The sequence below is a fragment of the Daphnia magna genome, linkage group LG5, assembly GCF_020631705.1.
Source record: "Daphnia magna isolate NIES linkage group LG5, ASM2063170v1.1, whole genome shotgun sequence".
NCBI lineage: Eukaryota > Metazoa > Arthropoda > Branchiopoda > Diplostraca > Daphniidae > Daphnia > Daphnia magna.
This window is the reverse complement of record NC_059186.1, coordinates 61,596-78,567: the sequence shown is the minus strand read 5'-3', so window position 1 is coordinate 78,567 and position 16,972 is coordinate 61,596. Positions and strand designations below refer to the sequence as shown.

Sequence of the window (16,972 nt, the reverse complement as noted above, 5' to 3'; positions counted from 1 at the left end):
ACCATGTTAAATTCATCACGAATCAGACGCGGTGGAATCGATTTTAGATGGGTAAGAATGCTTTAGTTCATTAATAAAGCAAATGCAAAGCCCACAGTCTTTCATACCAAAAAATTCTATGAATATCAATTGCTTTTTAGAAAGGCCTACGTGACTGTCCGAGTACATTTGGAAATATCATCGTCTTGTATGTGTTCCTCGAAAATTTCAGTTGATAGCTAATTATAGTCGTGTTGAGGTCTATCTAGCACTTCAATTCTCGTGGATTTTCACGCGTGAGGACGATGTGCAACTAGACTCGTGTCATCAGGTATATATGCATACAGATCTGATCTAAATATGTTGTGGATGCAACCATTTTATCAAGGGTTGGACTAGCTGAGTTTTTCAGAGTCGACAATAAAAAAAAAATTAGAATCCATGGAAAGGGGTTAAAACAGCAAACATTTGTTTCCTAGGTTTGCAGACAAGAAACATCCCAAGGCTATGACTGGCCTGAAACAGTTTGCAAGAAGAATAAGTTTTTCTTGCCATAACAATGAGTACCTGACCCAATTTACCTGAACTGGTAGCTTGGCTGGAAATTTTAAATAATTTCTTTGTGTAGTGAAACCAAAAATAAAGTAAGAGGTGGTCGCGTTCTTTTTAACGGCCTGTTTAAAGACAGTAAATGAGGTAAGCTGTTTTCGTTTTATTTAAGACATTCTGAGTCACAATTTTACTAAACAATTCTGGGTTATAGGCTACATTTATCATTAAATATAAATAACTGTGTTTTTTAAAAGGAACATTGTAATATTGCTGACCTTTTGCGCATCTACAACATGTCGCAGTGGACCAGATTTTGTCTTGAGTTAGGGCGTACATTAAACCGTTGGTAATGTAGTGGCGGATTCCAATGTCTCAGTTTGATTATTAATCTTGTCTAGTTGGCTGTCAGTAACGACTGTTTCATTCTGAAGGAACTTGAACGTGGCCTGCCATCGAGCTGATCCCAACTCCGGTGATTGAATCACCTTCGTGTCATTAGGCATCGGTCGTGGATTTGACAATCATTTGGCCTGAGGAAGACGTGATCGTGTATGGAATGACGTGCCTTGTCAGTCGGAATTCGAATAGGTCACTTTCTCCATCGGATACCTGTAAAAATTTTACGATACCAATATTATTTTTTGATTAACAGTATTATCATTTTCATACTAACAGTCACAAGGTCGCAACATTGTTCCACTTTAAATTCCGAAAATATCAGCTCAATCTTGGCGTGCGACGGCGCTCTAATGGTGATTTGGCAATTCAAATCTGAACTTTTTTCGTTCGAGAAGTTTGGAGACGTGATTGTGCCACCATCTTTTGTCAAGTCGCAGACACCACATTGCCCTACAAAAATGTAACATACAATCAATTTCTTATATAGAGCCGTTGACCTATAGAGTTAATATCGATAGAGTAAATAAGACAAAAAATATTTACCTTGGACGTCACAGGAACCAGAATTACTTATTAAAGAGGGATCGCTCTGCTTCGCTTCTGATGACAATTTTGGTGGTTTGTTTGTCCCATGATGGAAATGCCCACAGGAGAAAAAAAAGAAGCTAAGAAAAAACGTACTAGCATCAGCATGTATTCAATAGCTGAGGATGCGTTATTGGGTTAAGAATAATGTCACCGTTTAAGTAAAACATTTTCCTATAACACATGCTAGGATTACTGACCCATGGAATTCATATAGAACAAGGCCTCACCTACCTCGAAGATCATTGTAAACTGGAACACCGTGTAGAGAATCATTTGTTTAACTGCCACTGAGCGGTAGGATATTTTGAGCTAAAAAATCAGCAATGAAAACAAACGTATGAGTTGATGACACTGTCGTTTACTCGGATCCCATCGAAGCCTCCGTAGTCGGCGATCTGCACCAACAGACTAAGGTGAGTTGTGGTATAGCATTCAAGTCGACTCCCAGTTGCTTAAGGAAGTGTGAATGTGGTACAAATGAATATATTCTGTAGTTTAAGAATGATTTTCGTTCTCTGGCCCGTTGTTGGACGACGTAACAATTGAATTGCAACCATAAAAACAATCGATGCATGTGTCAATCTTGCATATCAAAAATCAATATTTAATCATTTTTAATTTTAATTTAGATGTTGGATCACGCGCTAGTTTGCAGAAGAATATAACGGTAAATGTAACGGGTCATTGAGTCACAGTGCCCTGCGCTCTTGTTCCGTCATGGATAGCCCACATACCTACAACCGGTTTCGGAAAACGCTTGCGGGGTCGAATTCAATTCTCTAGTACAGGTAGTTCGGGAAAAATAAAATCAACCTTCACTTTCTATCGTTTTCACTGCTGGCCATGTTAACAAGGGCATCTGAAACCTCTGCCTGTAAAAAGGACACCTCAGTAACGCTGTGTACTGATTACGAAAATTAAACCTGAAATTTAATCTTCATTAATACGTATGAAGCGCACGATGACTGGAAGTAGGCTCCATTAATACGGCGCCCTTGCACGTAAGACCACTTTTATGCGAATTTTTTGTTTGGTTTGTACTTTAAACTATTTAAATAGAAGCCTGTATTCCAATAAAAAAGCTAGAAAAGTCAAGAGCTATTTCAGAAATAGTAATAGGTTACTAAACTGCAAGAATTAACAACTAACAGGTCCATTTTTTTGCAATGCAGCGTATTTGTTTTGAAGTGGAACGTGTGTGCATGATATCATTCGGCTCAATTGCCAATTCAAACGTGATTTTCGGATATTTATGCAAAGTTGCGTACCCAAATTAACTTAGTCGCAAACTTTGTGCTTTGTTGAAGGTATCTCAAAGTTATCGTGAGATTTGTCACATTACAATAGAAATTGCACATTCAATACGGAGGGGAAAATGCTTGAACTTAAACTATACTTTTCTTTTTCCAGATACTTGGCTACTTCCAACATCCTGTCCCCGCGTTTATGTCCGTCACTAAGAATTAAATGTACCCCGTCATCTGTTCAAGGTATAGTAAAGCAACAAATGATTTCAGCTTGCACATTGATAATAACAATTTTGCTTACGCAGGAACGTCCTAATTTTGCATTAATTCAAACTCAGCTGACAAGTGAAAAAAAAAAAAAAACGATTTTGGAAAGAACTACGATAAAATGCCATTCGATTTTGCGACAAAATCAATACTGATTCTTCTACTGTTCTTGGCGGTGAGCAATTCACAACAGAATGAGACCTTAGATTTGGAACAGATTCTCACAGAGCAGAACAATCTTTTATTTAACATATCCCGATGCATTTCTTATCGCTACGTTCCGTGTGAGTTGGAACACGCGAGTGACTTCGTGTTATTTGAAGAAAGTGAAGAAAATTTTTTAATATTTGAGAAAAAGTGCATCTCGTATAGGTATATTCCTTGCCAAGACGGTTGGAACGCACTTACAATGGTCTATGAAAATGAGAAAGATTTTCTTCAAAGGGAAAATGCAAGAACGTCACAAAAATCATGGCAGTGCCAAACAGAACAAATTCGGGAAAAGAATGAATCTGGCGTATTACTTAAAAGGCTAGACGAAGAAAACAAGTACCTGGAGCTCAATCTTACCCAATGCGTAAATGAAGGAAGAAATCAAGTATCGCAGTTCGAATCCGAGATCGCAAGTTGCCACATTTCAAATCAATCCTTACAAGAGAATATGGTTATAAGTGAAACAAAGAAAAATACATTGAAATCAGGATTGGATTGGTGTATAAGCGATGGGGAAAATCAAACATCGTCCAGTGGGGCTGAAATGCAAAAATGCCACCAAATAAATTTATTTTTAAGTGAAGCAAATTCCACTTGCAATTCAGAAAAGATGAAAACACAATCAAATTACTCTCGGTGTACAAGTGAAGGAAAAAACGAATCGATGCAGTTTGAAATCGACTTTAAAAATTGCCAAGATCAAAGAGATTCAATTAGCTTAAGTTCTTCAAACTGCGAAAGTGAAAACAAGGAAAAAGAACTGAACTTGATCGAGTGCCAAAGCAAAATGAAAAACAAAACCTCATTTTATGAAACTGAACTGGAAAATTGTCAAAATTTAAGTAATTCATCAGATGCACAACTTTTAAGCTGTGAAACCAAACACACAAAAATGGAATCCAACTTGACAGAATGTTTGAAAGAAGGACAGAAAACCACGTTGAGGTTTCAGGATGAAATAGAAAACTTACCAAGCTTTGAATAATTCTCTGAGTGAAAAAATTCACAACTGCCAAACAGAAAAAAATTACATTTTATCCAACGTAGCTAAATGTTCTAATGAAGTGCTCAATAGATCATTAGTCTTGGAATCCCAAGTGGACCAACTACAGGCAAACAACACTGTCTTGAATGAAAAAATCTTGTTGTGCAACTCAGAACTGGCAAGAGCAACGTCAAATTTCACCAAATGTCTTAACGATCAAAATACTACAACACTTTGGTTTCAGACTGAAATGAAACGTTGTCAAGATGCACGACGTTCCGTAGACGTGCAAATAGTCGCCTGTGAAACTGAAAAGAACCAACTAGAAGTCAATTTGACCAGATGTTTAATTGAAACAGAAAATGATACGGTGGAATGGTTTTCCACTGAAGGGAAAAAATTTGAACTCCTTACTGGCGCCCACAATGAAACTGCCTTTGCATGTAGCGTCAAAAAACAGAAACTGGAGTCAAACTTAACTGAATGTTTGATGGGGTTTCACAGTAAAATAAAAGCATTGGAAGAGGAAATCAGAAAATACCAATCTTTGAACTATTCGCTGAGTGAACAAATTGTCACCTGCCATAAAGAAAAGGCTGAGTTAGCCACTCAAACAAACGGCTGTTTACTGGAAGCTAGCAACATTACAAAGTTGCTAGAAGCTGCAATCAACCAGTATCAAACCATGAGTGTTGAATTAAATGCAAATGCCGCATCCTGCAACACAGAAAAGACTACAATCATGTCGAAATTGATGACGTGTTTAAGTGAACAGCAAAAACGTACAACTCTGTCGCCAATCGAACAATGGAATCGCGAAAAAAATCTACTTGTCGATTACATGGCCTCTTGGTGGTTTAAAACCTCTTTTCCCATTGTATATAATCCACCTTCTTACGACAGTATAAACGTGTACGTTCGATACAATACGGTACGTTTGGAACTCTTTCCACTCACGGAGGCTGAGAAACTCAAACCAGAGTACGGTGCTGTAATTAACGACGTCTTATCTTTCGAGTACAATTTAGATATTCCATCGTGTTCCTTCCCTCCCTCAATCCGCTCTATATTTATTGCTGTAATAACGCAAGCTGAAAATTTCGAGAGACGTCATGAAATTCGATACACCTTTGCCAGTTATATAAGGGCTGTCGCGCAAAGAACTCCACCGATTCTGATAGACTTTGGATTTTTCATGGGACAACCTGAAAGCAGTTCGACTCAAACAAGAGTTGAAGAGGAAAGCTACACTTTTAGTGACATCGTTCAGATAAACATGGACGATTCCAACAGGAATTCTCCTCTGAAAATGGCTGCAGTTCTTAATTGGGTGAATAGAAATTGCGCCAAAGTCGATTTGGTTTTCAAGATGGAAGAAGAGGCCAAAATCACCATATTTAGCATGGCTAATTTTGTAAGGACTACGTACACTTCAACCAACAGCATGTTTGGCAAACCTGGGAACACCATTCCAGTTCGAGGTATTTAGAATATAAATTTTTACAGAAATTCGAATGCATATACTAACAGCATGTTTACGTGGAAAGAGGGATACATGAGCACCACTGTGCAGCAACATCCCTGGGACAACTATCCTGATTATTTTGATGGATCGACTTATTACATTCTGCATGGAACAACAATCCTGCCACTGTTAGCTGCTATGCAAACAACACCCTTCTTTCATTTAGAGGATGTTTACGTGACAGGCATTTGTAGGGTAAAAGCTGGCATCAGCAGATTGATTTGTGCCCAAAATGACAGACCGGAAGTTTGTTTTGCATAGTTCCTCAACAAATGATAAATACCACAAAGGCCCCTTACAATGGCCTGTATAATGTTATATATTCAATCGTATTCAATGAAATAGAAGCAAAACTGAGGAATTGATAAGTTTTGCATTGTCGCAACGTACCTAAATTGGGAACCAAACAAAAACTAACGTAATCCTGACGAATCTTCCACTCCGAATGGCTGGTTGTCTGTTCAAAAATCATATGAAAATACCTGACATTGCTACAAAAATCGTTAATCAACCTGGTCTCAGCTGGCGTGTCAGTATAGTTCGTTACATTCCAAATTCTGTCACGCTGTTAAAATGCTAATATCCGACTTTTTCCACCATTAAAATGCGAGGTTTTTGCCGTTCCTGTCGTATGGCGCCACCATCTTTGTATTAATTTTTCTAGGACTGTTGTTGCGGAAATGCATCGCGTTTTGCTTCAGTTTGAAATGAAATTCATTCCTTGAAAAATCACGCTTCAGTGAATACTCGAAAACTTGACACAGTCTGTAGTCAGTTGGAACGTTGGTAGAACTTATGTTGAAACAGATGGGAAGAATACCAAGTCATTCTTAAAAAGCAGACGGAAATCGTTGATAACAAGCAATGTCTTCCTGTACTCTCAAACTTTCGCTTTTTTACGCGATAATGCAATTGGCCATCAGATAGTTTTCGGCTGCTTTCTGCAACTGGATTGTGGAGCATTTGAAAAATTAACAAACGAAAGGTAGAGTTACCTTGAAATCAGTTTTACCACACGGTGTATAGATATGCTATGGCATCAATTTCAAGAATCTTCTCGTGTCCGATGCATCGACAACTTTTGGAATTTCTGAGCTATACCTACAAACTGGTGAAATACGTAGCAACCAGCCCGTACAATAGATGAGAGACAACGATAACCACTATGATGTCGAACAAGGAACAACGTGATTTTGTTCTGATATAGAAACGAAATAAAAAAATTACAATAAGGAAAAACAAATAAAATTAGTTTTTGATTCACTCTAGAAAACAAAATCTAAAATGTTGAATAAGGAATTTAGGGTTCCATTTTCAATTTTAGACGTTTCAAACTTACGTGTAACGTATAACAGATCGCGTTAAATGTGAATTCTTCAACGTTTTAAAATCACTACGTAGAGCGTTAAAAAACGCTGTGCATTACAAATAAAACGCTCTAAAAGGCTGTAGTCAAAAAAATACTTGAAACAGAACGTATTTCTCGAGTGCACGACGATGCCTGTTTTTCTACAAGCCCCACATGTTCTGACTACTGAGTAATTTTTTTTTCATTTGTTCTGAACTCCAACTCAAGTCCTTCGATTGTTCAACAGAGGGCTTCTACAATGTTTCCCCACGAGAGTTATATAGGGATTTTTCGTACAAATAGCTGTTAGTTAAATTTGTTGGTTGGCGTAGATGTCAGCAGTCCATTCTGTTGTGTCTAGATTCAAGACTTGCCGCACTGAAGGTAAAATTTACCTGCATCATCTTCATCCATTGACCCCGGCGGACAATTTTTGTTGCATTCTGTTTAGCATCTACCGTGGCGCTATTTTGCTGTTGTCATTCCCATGATTTTGATTTATTTCCCGAAATCAGCACTCAGAGCTAAAAAGATATTTTTAGCAGTTTCAGTGACAAATATTTCACTGATATGGTTGCTCTTTATTCACCTTGACGATCTCAATTCAAGCACATCTTCTAGAATGAACGAATTAGTCAATCGAAGAAATAAAACTATTTTGATATGGAACAACCCCGAAATTCTGGACACTTCTACCTTCGGCGAAGGACACGAACCTTTCATCGAGCATCAATGTCAAGTTTCCGATTGCATAGTTTACTACAACTATTCGTCTTTGCCCCTCGAAGATTACGACGCCATTTTAATCCACATGCACGAATTGAACAAAACTCAAATGCCAACGTTTTCTCGACGCAAACACCAGCGCTTTGTGTTTCTAACGCAAGAATCGCCCGACGCGATGACCACTCTCAACGTCACGACAATGGGCAACGTGTTCAACTGGACAATGAGTTATAAATTCAATTCAGATATTCAAATGCTTTACGGACGCATCCGTCCGAGATCAACAGCTCCAAATAATCCGAAAGACATGCTGCAAAGGATTAGAGAAACACAATTGCCTAAAAATTATGCGGCCAATAAAACTCGACTAGTAGCTTGGATGGTATCCCATTGTGAAACACCTGGCCAAAGAGAGAGATACGTCGCCCAGTTGAGAAAATTTATTCCCGTCCACATTTACGGTGCCTGTGGCAATTTCAAGTGCCCTCAAAGCAGCATTTACCGTTTCATTTCCGGTCCGGAATGTTACGCGAAACTGGAATCCAAGTATAAATTCTATTTATCTTTTGAAAATTCCATTTGCAATGATTACGTCACTGAAAAGTTTTTTGAGGCAATGAATCGTCGATTGATACCCATCGTCTACGGCGGTGCCAATTATAGCCAATTCGCCCCTGTTCATTCCTACATTGATGCACTGGAATACAGTCCAGAAGACTTGGCCAACTATTTAAAAATCCTAGATGCGAATGACACGCTGTACAACGAATTTTTCTGGTGGAAAGATCACTACGAGGTGGAGAGTCATATAACGCAAATGAGTCGGCACAGTTTCTGTGATTTGTGCAAAAAACTTCACCACGATGAAGGTGTGTTCAAGTTCTATCCGACTCTCGAGCCAGATTGGCTTCCAAGAACACAGTGCAAACGAATTTCAAAGAAATGTTCCATCGTTCTTAAACCTTCTGATTGATTTACAATTGTAATGAACTGCTTCTGGTGATAGAAAAAGGAAACAAAAGGCAACACATTTTCGCAAAATCAGTTGACGTGATCTAAAAAACTAGGGTGATTTGATAATTCCCCAGAATCGGTCTAAGCAATAAACATTTTTCATCAATTACTATTCCTTAAATGATTTGGCGAAATCCTCGCTCGAACTGTTGCACTTAATTCATCTTGAAAGACTTTTTTTTCGGTGGCCGGTGAAATAGGATTAAAACCAAATGGGACTGGAGAAATACCAAATACGCACTACTGTTTAAAACATTACAGCAGACAGTCCTATTTCTTATTAACGAAGAGAGAAAATAAAAATAAAAGACATTTCAGCGAATTTTAGAGTAGAATAACGAATATTGAATACAGTTTCGAATTAAATGTCGAATTGTGGTGCTCTATAGGGCCTAGGCACTTTTTTAATGGCGGCGGCTCACGCTCGTTTCCAACTCGAACTGAAGTCCTTCGAGTGTTCCAATAGAGGGCGTCTACAATGATTCCCCACGTGACTTTTACATGGAGTTTTCGTTCAAAAAATTGTCAGTTGAAATTGTGGCTTTGAGTGGATGTCTGCAGTCCACCCGTTTGTGTCTAGCTGAAAGCCTTTCCACACTGAAGGTAAAAATAACCTTTATCGTCATCGTTCCTGTGGGACAATTTCAAAGTACATTTTTCTAATTCATTTGCATTCTGTTTAGCCTTCATCCTGATACCGTCCGCCATGTTAACACAACGAAGATCTAAAAAGGTTTTATTAGCATTATCCGTGGCAAATTTGTCGCTCATCCTATTGCTTATAATTCATCTAGACGATTTTTATTCAAGAACTTCATTCTCAACGAAAGAACTAGTTAATCGGAGAAATAAGACTATTTTGATATGGAATGGTCCGGAAATTCTGGATACTTCTACCTTCGGCGAAGGACACGAACCTTTCATCAAGCGTCAATGCCAAGTTTCCGATTGTATCGTTTACTACAACTCTTCGTCAATGCCACTCGAAGAATATGACGCCATCTTAATTCACGTGATTCTCTTGAACAAGACTGACTTACCAACGTTTCCTCGACGTAAACACCAACGCTTTGTCTTTCTAACGCAAGAATCGCCCGATTCGATGATCGATAAATGCGTCAACGTCACGGCCTTAGGCAACGTGTTCAACTGGACGATGAGTTACAAAGATAACTCAGATATCCCGATGCTTTACGGGCGCATCTTCCCGAAATCAACAGCTCCAAAAAATCTAGAAGAGACCAAGCAAAAGATTAGAGACACGCACTCGGCTGAAAATTATGCGACCAGCAAAACCAGATTGGTGGCCTGGTTAGTATCCCATTGTGAAACATCAGGCCATAGAGAAAGATACGTTTCCCAGTTGAGAAAGTTTATTCCCGTCTACATTTACGGAGACTGTGTCAATTTCAAGTGTCCCCAAAGCAGCATTTATCCCTCCACATCCAGTCCGGAATGTTACGCGATGCTAGAATCAAAGTATAAATTCTATTTATCTTTTGAAAATTCCATTTGCAATGATTATGTCACGGAAAATTTTTTGAGGCAATGAATCGTCGACTTATACCCATCGTCTACGGCGGTGCAAATTACAGCCAGTTCGCCCCCGTTCATTCTTACATTAACGCACTGGAATATACTCCGGAAGAATTGGCCAACTATTTAAAAATTCTAGATGCGAATGATACGCTGTACAACGAATTTTTCTGGTGGAAAGGACACTACGAGGTGGAAAGCCATGTAACGCAAATGAGTCGGCATAGTTTCTGTGATTTGTGCAAAAAACTTCACCACGATGAAGGTGTAACCAAGTTCTATCCGACTCTCGAGACAGATTGGCATCCAAGAACACAGTGTTAACGAATTTCCAAGAAATGTGCCATCGTTCTCAAGCCCTCCTGAATTTTTCACATTTGTTGTGAACTGCCTATGGTGATTTAAAATAGGGAACAATATACATCACAGGTTCTCATATAAGTTGATGATATCTTAAAGGTATATGGGTTGTTAATTTCTTCAGAATCGATATCAGAAATAAACTTTTTCCATTGTGTCTTAATGTCTTTGTTGACGTGACGTCACTAGCCTTCAACAGTTAAACTGTATTGCAGAACGTTCATATTATTTTAAGATTACTAAGCGTCAGCCTACATGGCCATCTAAATTGATCAAGCCATTTACCAGTTTTTTCTGAACTTAAAAACAGCAAGCAATTGAAATTCAATCGATAATTTAATTATCGACAAAATACCCCTCTACCAGTAGTCCAGTTCTCCAGTACCACACTGTTATTATCGCACCCAGCCTCGCGAAACTAAAATAATGGCCGACCGCATGACAGGAGGTTACTTTGTTCTTGCTGGGGAGTGACGATAATGAATTCATTGCAGTCACCTTAAAAGTGTAATCCGTATATTTCTGTATGAAAAAGTTTGTTAAAAAAATAAAGTTTAAGCAATCTTTTTTGTTTTGGAAAATTTATTAATTATCGCTGCGAATGTGCGGCGTTGTGGCCATGGTGTGGCCAAAGTGCCGTGGAAAGGTCAGGGACTTTTTCTACAATCAACATGGTTGGAATTTAATGATGGTGTTTTATCGCATTAGAAGTGTTACTAGTATGTTGTTTTATATAATCTTGGGTGTGTCAAAATTTCTGTTCAACTTTAATCAATGGTTCTCTTTATGAATTAGTAGAAAAAGTGGAATGGCCAAATGGATGACTGCCCAACATCATCATACGTCCAGCCATATGAGTCGTAAGTTGTAAAGTAACAAGCAGATATGTCGTAGTCTGAATAACATTTATATATTTTTGTTGTTCTACTACTATGGTATGTCAACTAGAATCTTTTAAACATCTGTAAGTAACACCGAGGGGTAATTCTTCCTGTAGCATAATCTGCAATTCGTCATTCCAATCCATCATGGCAATATGGCATACAACTATTAACAAAATCTCCACTCTGGAGTGGTGGCATTTAATGGACAACATTTTTTGGGACATGCAAATTTTAGGCCTTCACCAGGTAAACCTCTGCTTCCAATGAAAAGGACACCAATCCTCTTTGTGGGAAACGGCTTGGCGTGTTGGAATCTTTTGCAGCAGTAGCTATCATGAGCCATCTATTCATACAACAGGTTCATTTTTTCTATACTGAAATTTAAAGTCATGATGGTAATCTTACTATATTCTTTCTAGCAATTGGCCACATGTATTTTCTTAACAAGAGCTGATCATAATCGTATTCGATGCGATGAATCTTTTTAAACATTTTTGAAGATGCAGCAGCGATTTCGGAACGATCTTGGCTGATTTTCGCTCCCCACATGCCTAGTTAATTATTAACGTCTGAATTAAGCCACAAACGCGTCGACGTTGTAAAAGTTAAAAATGTTTTGAAATTAGCAGGTAGGCCAGTGGATATACATTATTCAAATGTTCCCATACCCCACTGATTTACTCCAGTTTCATTTATAGATGCTTAAGAAAACCATTTGTAACCACGAACAAAAAGAATTTACCTCCGAGCATTAAAGTGCAGTGATCATGGTGATCTCTCATGACGTGGAAAATCCGATCACTGGCCAACCATTCACCGACAGCCTCTTGTTCACGCTGAATAATCAGACTGTCAGAGTCTCTCGACATGAAAGTGTCAACCATTTCATCAAGTAAAGGTAACTTACATTGCAAGCAGTTAAACAGAAATTAATTGGATAATATGCAAAAGACATTTGTGGTAATTACCCAACGCCAAGTCATGGCAAATGTAATATTATTTAGTTTTTTATTATGAAGGATTTCTGTTGCATTGCACAAATCCACGTGTGTTCCAACGTTTAATTCCCTTTTTAGCGTAGTCCAGGCTGACGTACCGCTGTCTTCATTGGTTTGGTTGTGGTAAACTCTTGCAATCCAGCCTTTGAGTTTTACAATAACATTTTCTTGCATTTTTTTTATTTAGTTATTTTATTTCTTTAACTCAAAAGGAGGTACTACCTGGATAGATGGATGGAATCTTCTCGAGCGTCTCTCTGAGTGGGTATAAATACCGTTGGATAATTTCTTGTTGTGAAAAATTGCCGTAAAGGGAATAAGCAATAATATTTTGGTGAGGGCCTCTGCGATCAGCATTCAAGCCACAAGTCGATAATGGCCTTCCTCCCACTTCCACGTTGAAATAAGTGATTCGAAATGATTTTACCGCTAATTCGTATAAAACTATAACGGCCAGCACATTCGTAAAAATGAAAACAAAAAGAGGAAGACGTCGACAGAACTGAAATATTTTGTGGCGAAGCATAATACGAAACATGTTGATGTGCTTACTCAGCTCAAGTGAACTTGGATATGCAAGAAATTGAAACCAAACGGCTTTCTTTTACGCAGGTACCCGACTGCTCAACGTTTGTTTCTTTCGGTTAAAAACATTGTCTTATAAATTCTTATAATTTTTTGTTTGTTTTTTCAGTTGTTCAAAACATTCTTTTGTGCAACATGCGTATAGGAAACCAGGAAATAGCCTTTGCTACGAGTTATTTGGGCCATGTTTTGAACAGGCAAGTATTTCAGTGCGACAAACGGTAGCTCAATAGAAAACGTTTCAACTATAGTTGGTTAAACAGTGAAATTTCTTCATTGTTGGATGTGTCAAGGACGCTTGTTGTCAGCAGCGCGTCATGTCTGATTATTTCATTCATCAAGTGGACTTGTTCCGTCAACACGCATATGTGTTTCACACCTGTTATTTATTAATTTTTGGGTGTCGTTTTTTTTTTTTTTTTTTTTTTTTGACAAAAGCAAGCAGGTGATTTAAGGGAAATCACTGGACAGTTTACAGGATTAAAGGAGAACGCAAACTAGAAGAGAATCGTCGGCAAAGAAATGTTTTCATGGCTGTTTTGCCATCCTGGGTAATTTCGCTAAAAGACAAATAATTCGACAGACATTTAAAGTGGCACTTAAAGAATCCAGTATGAAATGGTTTGCTTTCATCTTGGAGATGGCAGGAAACAATGTGCCGCAGAAGAGGACCAGATGTTTGCCAGGAAGTACTGTTGCTTCATTGTTAGCGACATTTCAAACGACGCCAGTGATGTCTTCCGATGTACAACACAGCGGCATCTACACCGCCAAAAGTGGCATTGATGTCCCTCCATTAGCAGATGCATTCAGGTACATTATGTAAGTTTCTAGCAAACATTAAAAACTATTAAATATACCATAATAAAAAACAAACAGTATACTTGCGGTGAATCTCCTGGCAGGATGGAGTCCGGTAGTCACATGAGCAATTCACACAATGCCAGCAACAACTTTAATAGCAAATGTGGTCCAATATGTTTTCACCGAAAACGCTGTAGTTTGTAGTTATTCACCACAATAAACCTTAAATTGGAACTGTAAAAAAACAAAACAGTGGAAACAAGTAAAAAGATCTGGTGATTTGACAAGAATATTCAAGGAAGAAACAAAAATAATCGAACGTTACTTAAATTGAGAATTTTTCGATTTGGATTTCAAAAATGCACGATACTCCCTGCAAGGGGATTGAAATGCGTCCACTGTGCTGTTCGATGACTTGTATAACAGCTGAATTTGGTTCGCCATAATGTGCAATCCATGTCCGTTTTTCAACAAATTCATTCAGGTTTTATTGTTAGTAAAGTATAAAGTTATTGTTTGCATACTGCCATCTAGCAGCTTCGTTCGACAAACAAATGATAACTTGAAAAGTATGTGTCCAAAAATCCTTCAAATTTGTCGTTTGCTTCAAACATTTAACAGAGAGGTGGCGTTTAAGACAGGAAATTGATAAATATCGTTGAGTGATGAATTGGATGAAAGATAAAAGAGCCGCTCTTAAACTTAAATAATTTTGTGGACGGCCAGTCTGACGATGCCGTTTTGTTTAAAGAAATTCAAATTTTAGAAAATGAAGAACATAAAGTTCTCCGATTGTTCGACAGAGGGCTTCCACAATGATATCCCATGTGAGGTAAATAAGGATTTTTCTTCAAAAAATTTTTAGTTGAAAATTGTGGTTGGAGTAGATGTATTAACCGTTCACTCTGTTGTGTCTGGCTTAAACCTTTGAACGCCGAAGGTAATATTTGCCTGTATTATATTCATCAATCATCGCGGGCGTACGACGATTTCGAAATACCTTGTGCTCAATCGTTGGATTCTGTTTAGCCTTATCAGTGTCCATATTCTGTCCAACGGATTTCCATCATTCGGCATTTCTGAACCGCTGCCTGCCATGTTCACTACAGTGAAATCTAAAAAGGTTTTATTAGCATTATCGGTGATAAATGGATCACTTATCCTGTTGCTCTTAATTCATCTAGACGATATTTTCTCAAAAGCATCGTATAGAACGAATGAATTTGATAATCGTAAAAATAAAACTATTCTGATATGGAACAGTCCTCACATTGTTGACACTTTAAGCTTCGGCTACGGACACGAACCTTTCATCGAGCATCAATGTCCAGTTTCCGACTGCATAGTTTTCGACAACTCTTCGTCGTTGCCACTCGAAGAGTACGACGCCATTTTGATCCACGTGCATGAATTGTGGATGACGCACATGCCGACGTTTTCCCGAAACAAACACCAACGCTTTGTGTTTCTAACACAAGAATCGCCAAACTCAATGACCAACCTCGACGTCACCACGATGGGCAACGTGTTTAATTGGACGATGAGTTACAAATTAAACTCAGATATCCAGATGCTTTACGGGCGCATCCACCCGAGATCAACGGCTCCAAAAACTCGGGATGAGACGCGCCAAAGGATTAGAGAAACTCAATCGGCTAAAAATTATGCAGCCAACAAAACTGGGCAAGTGGCCTGGATGGTATCTCATTGCAACACACCTGGCCAAAGAGAGACCTACGTCACCCAGCTGAGAAAGTTTATTCCCGTCCACGTTTACGGTGCCTGTGGCAATTTTAGGTGTCCCCATAGTAAAATGTCCAAGTACATATCCGATCCGCAATGCTACGCGATGCTGGAATCAAAGTATAAATTCTATTTGTCGTTTGAAAATTCTATATGCAAAGATTACGCCACTGAAAAGTTTTTTGAAGCAATGAATCGTCGATTGATACCCATCGTCTACGGCGGTGCCAATTACAGTCAAATCGCTCCTGTTCATTCGTACATCAACGCACTTGAATATAGTCCGGAAGAATTGGCCAACTATCTAAAAATCCTTGATGCAAATGACACTCTCTACAACGAATTTTTCTGGTGGAAAGATCATTACGAGGTAGAAAGTGGAGTGCATCAGATGAGTCGTCATGGTTTCTGCGATTTGTGCAAAAAACTCCACCACGATGAAGGTGTTATCAAGTCCTACACGGAACTTGAGTCAGATTGGCTTCCTAGTACACAGTGTAAACGAATTTCAAGAGATATTTTATTTGGGTAACAATCGATTTGTATAACTTTCGATGCCTACTCTGCACTTCATTTTTTCAACTAATATTATGAGATAGCTTCAAATATCACCGAGCCATTTTATTCAATCAATTTGCGTGGTTTGCAAGTGTTTTTATAAGAAGCTACACAGCCTTTAAATCCAACAAGAGCAGTGAACCCAACATGATGGCATAAAAGTCTGGCTGAAGCAGTGTGTATCCAGCTCTATGAATTTGAAGGAAATTAGCATGTAATTGGACATCATATTTGTCGTGAATCGAGTCGGAAATTATGGTGACCGACAACAAACGGAAAACAGCCAGCTTCATGTAACACATGTTTTTACAATCAATAAACGATATCTATAAACGTAGGTGGTATGGTATAATTACTCAGTTTTCCGAAAAGCTAACGGTGTTTACCGCGATTAAAACTCGCCAAACATTAATAACTCTTATTGTATTTCGATCGGTACAGATAAATTTAGTAAACAATAGCTATATTGTCCTACCAATATAAAGTGCATACCTGCTTAAGACTGCCATCTGGTGTTTAATGAATTTTTACTATTGGAAAGTTCTGGATATTTCTAAATTTTAAAATTTTCTCTGAGATTCGTATACGAGCTTCTTTGATCAAGCCATCAAGGCTTAAACTCTAGAGCAACTTGATTGGAATTGCATCTGTCGATTTTTGA

The 16,972-nt window shown here is 38.3% G+C and overlaps 4 protein-coding genes, 2 long non-coding RNA genes and 1 pseudogene across 12 annotated transcripts; 6 read left to right on the top strand and 1 right to left on the bottom strand.

The window, feature by feature from the left end:
- Positions 1-671: 671 nt before the first annotated feature.
- Positions 672-1,791, bottom strand: LOC123472285 (annotated as a pseudogene).
- Positions 1,792-2,379: 588 nt separating this feature from the next.
- Positions 2,380-6,116, top strand: LOC116934655 (lactosylceramide 1,3-N-acetyl-beta-D-glucosaminyltransferase A). 3 transcript variants are annotated; one of them, XM_045173583.1, is made up of 6 exons: positions 2,380-2,519; positions 2,691-2,825; positions 2,929-3,008; positions 3,071-3,404; positions 3,477-5,711; positions 5,778-6,116. In XM_045173583.1, exons 5-6 carry the CDS (start codon positions 4,481-4,483, stop codon positions 6,014-6,016), a joined length of 1,470 nt encoding a protein of 489 aa, XP_045029518.1. In that variant the 5' UTR covers positions 2,380-2,519; positions 2,691-2,825; positions 2,929-3,008; positions 3,071-3,404; positions 3,477-4,480; the 3' UTR covers positions 6,017-6,116. The 3 variants fall into 3 exon arrangements, with proteins under 3 accessions (XP_045029518.1, XP_045029516.1, XP_045029517.1); XM_045173581.1 differs by having other exon boundaries at positions 3,071-5,711; XM_045173582.1 differs by lacking the exon at positions 2,691-2,825 and having other exon boundaries at positions 2,388-2,519; positions 3,071-5,711.
- A 1,232-nt stretch (positions 6,117-7,348) lies between these two features.
- Positions 7,349-9,773, top strand: LOC123472284 (alpha-(1,3)-fucosyltransferase C-like). Of its 2 annotated transcripts, XM_045173592.1 has the most exons (4): positions 7,408-8,698; positions 9,233-9,446; positions 9,527-9,576; positions 9,638-9,773. In XM_045173592.1, exons 1-2 carry the CDS (start codon positions 7,591-7,593, stop codon positions 9,307-9,309), a joined length of 1,185 nt encoding a protein of 394 aa, XP_045029527.1. In that variant the 5' UTR covers positions 7,408-7,590; the 3' UTR covers positions 9,310-9,446; positions 9,527-9,576; positions 9,638-9,773. The 2 variants fall into 2 exon arrangements, with proteins under 2 accessions (XP_045029526.1, XP_045029527.1); XM_045173591.1 differs by lacking the exons at positions 9,233-9,446; positions 9,527-9,576; positions 9,638-9,773 and having other exon boundaries at positions 7,349-7,487; positions 7,555-8,952.
- On the top strand, positions 9,550-10,395 carry LOC123472372 (glycoprotein 3-alpha-L-fucosyltransferase A-like). The gene has a single exon (XM_045173779.1). The coding sequence runs from the start codon at positions 9,550-9,552 to the stop codon at positions 10,393-10,395; it is 846 nt and encodes a 281-aa protein (XP_045029714.1).
- Positions 10,396-11,285: 890 nt separating this feature from the next.
- On the top strand, positions 11,286-13,408 carry LOC123472286. 4 transcript variants are annotated; one of them, XR_006646654.1, is made up of 7 exons: positions 11,286-11,458; positions 11,538-11,599; positions 11,688-11,703; positions 11,859-11,981; positions 12,043-12,252; positions 12,310-13,233; positions 13,316-13,408. It is a non-coding gene; the product is annotated as an uncharacterized LOC123472286 (long non-coding RNA). The 4 variants fall into 4 exon arrangements; XR_006646653.1 differs by having other exon boundaries at positions 11,535-11,599; XR_006646652.1 differs by having other exon boundaries at positions 11,287-11,458; positions 11,688-11,981.
- A 245-nt stretch (positions 13,409-13,653) lies between these two features.
- LOC123472287 lies at positions 13,654-14,244 on the top strand. Its single transcript, XR_006646655.1, has 3 exons — positions 13,654-13,757; positions 13,812-14,019; positions 14,086-14,244. It is a non-coding gene; the product is annotated as an uncharacterized LOC123472287 (long non-coding RNA).
- A 658-nt stretch (positions 14,245-14,902) lies between these two features.
- LOC116922456 (alpha-(1,3)-fucosyltransferase C) lies at positions 14,903-16,648 on the top strand. The gene has a single exon (XM_032928826.2). The coding sequence runs from the start codon at positions 15,107-15,109 to the stop codon at positions 16,283-16,285; it is 1,179 nt and encodes a 392-aa protein (XP_032784717.2). The 5' UTR covers positions 14,903-15,106; the 3' UTR covers positions 16,286-16,648.
- Positions 16,649-16,972: the final 324 nt, after the last annotated feature.

Bases quoted from the DNA above. Each gene is read 5' to 3' on its own strand.
- LOC116934655 (XM_045173583.1), top strand. From the start codon at position 4,481: ATGAAACGTTGTCAAGATGCACGACGTTCCGTAGACGTGCAAATAGTC. The intron at 5,712-5,777 runs GTATTTAGAATA...TTACGTGGAAAG, and splicing joins GAACACCATTCCAGTTCGAG to AGGGATACATGAGCACCACT.
- LOC123472284 (XM_045173591.1), top strand. From the start codon at position 7,591: ATGATTTTGATTTATTTCCCGAAATCAGCACTCAGAGCTAAAAAGATA.
- LOC123472372 (XM_045173779.1), top strand. From the start codon at position 9,550: ATGTTAACACAACGAAGATCTAAAAAGGTTTTATTAGCATTATCCGTG.
- LOC116922456 (XM_032928826.2), top strand. From the start codon at position 15,107: ATGTTCACTACAGTGAAATCTAAAAAGGTTTTATTAGCATTATCGGTG.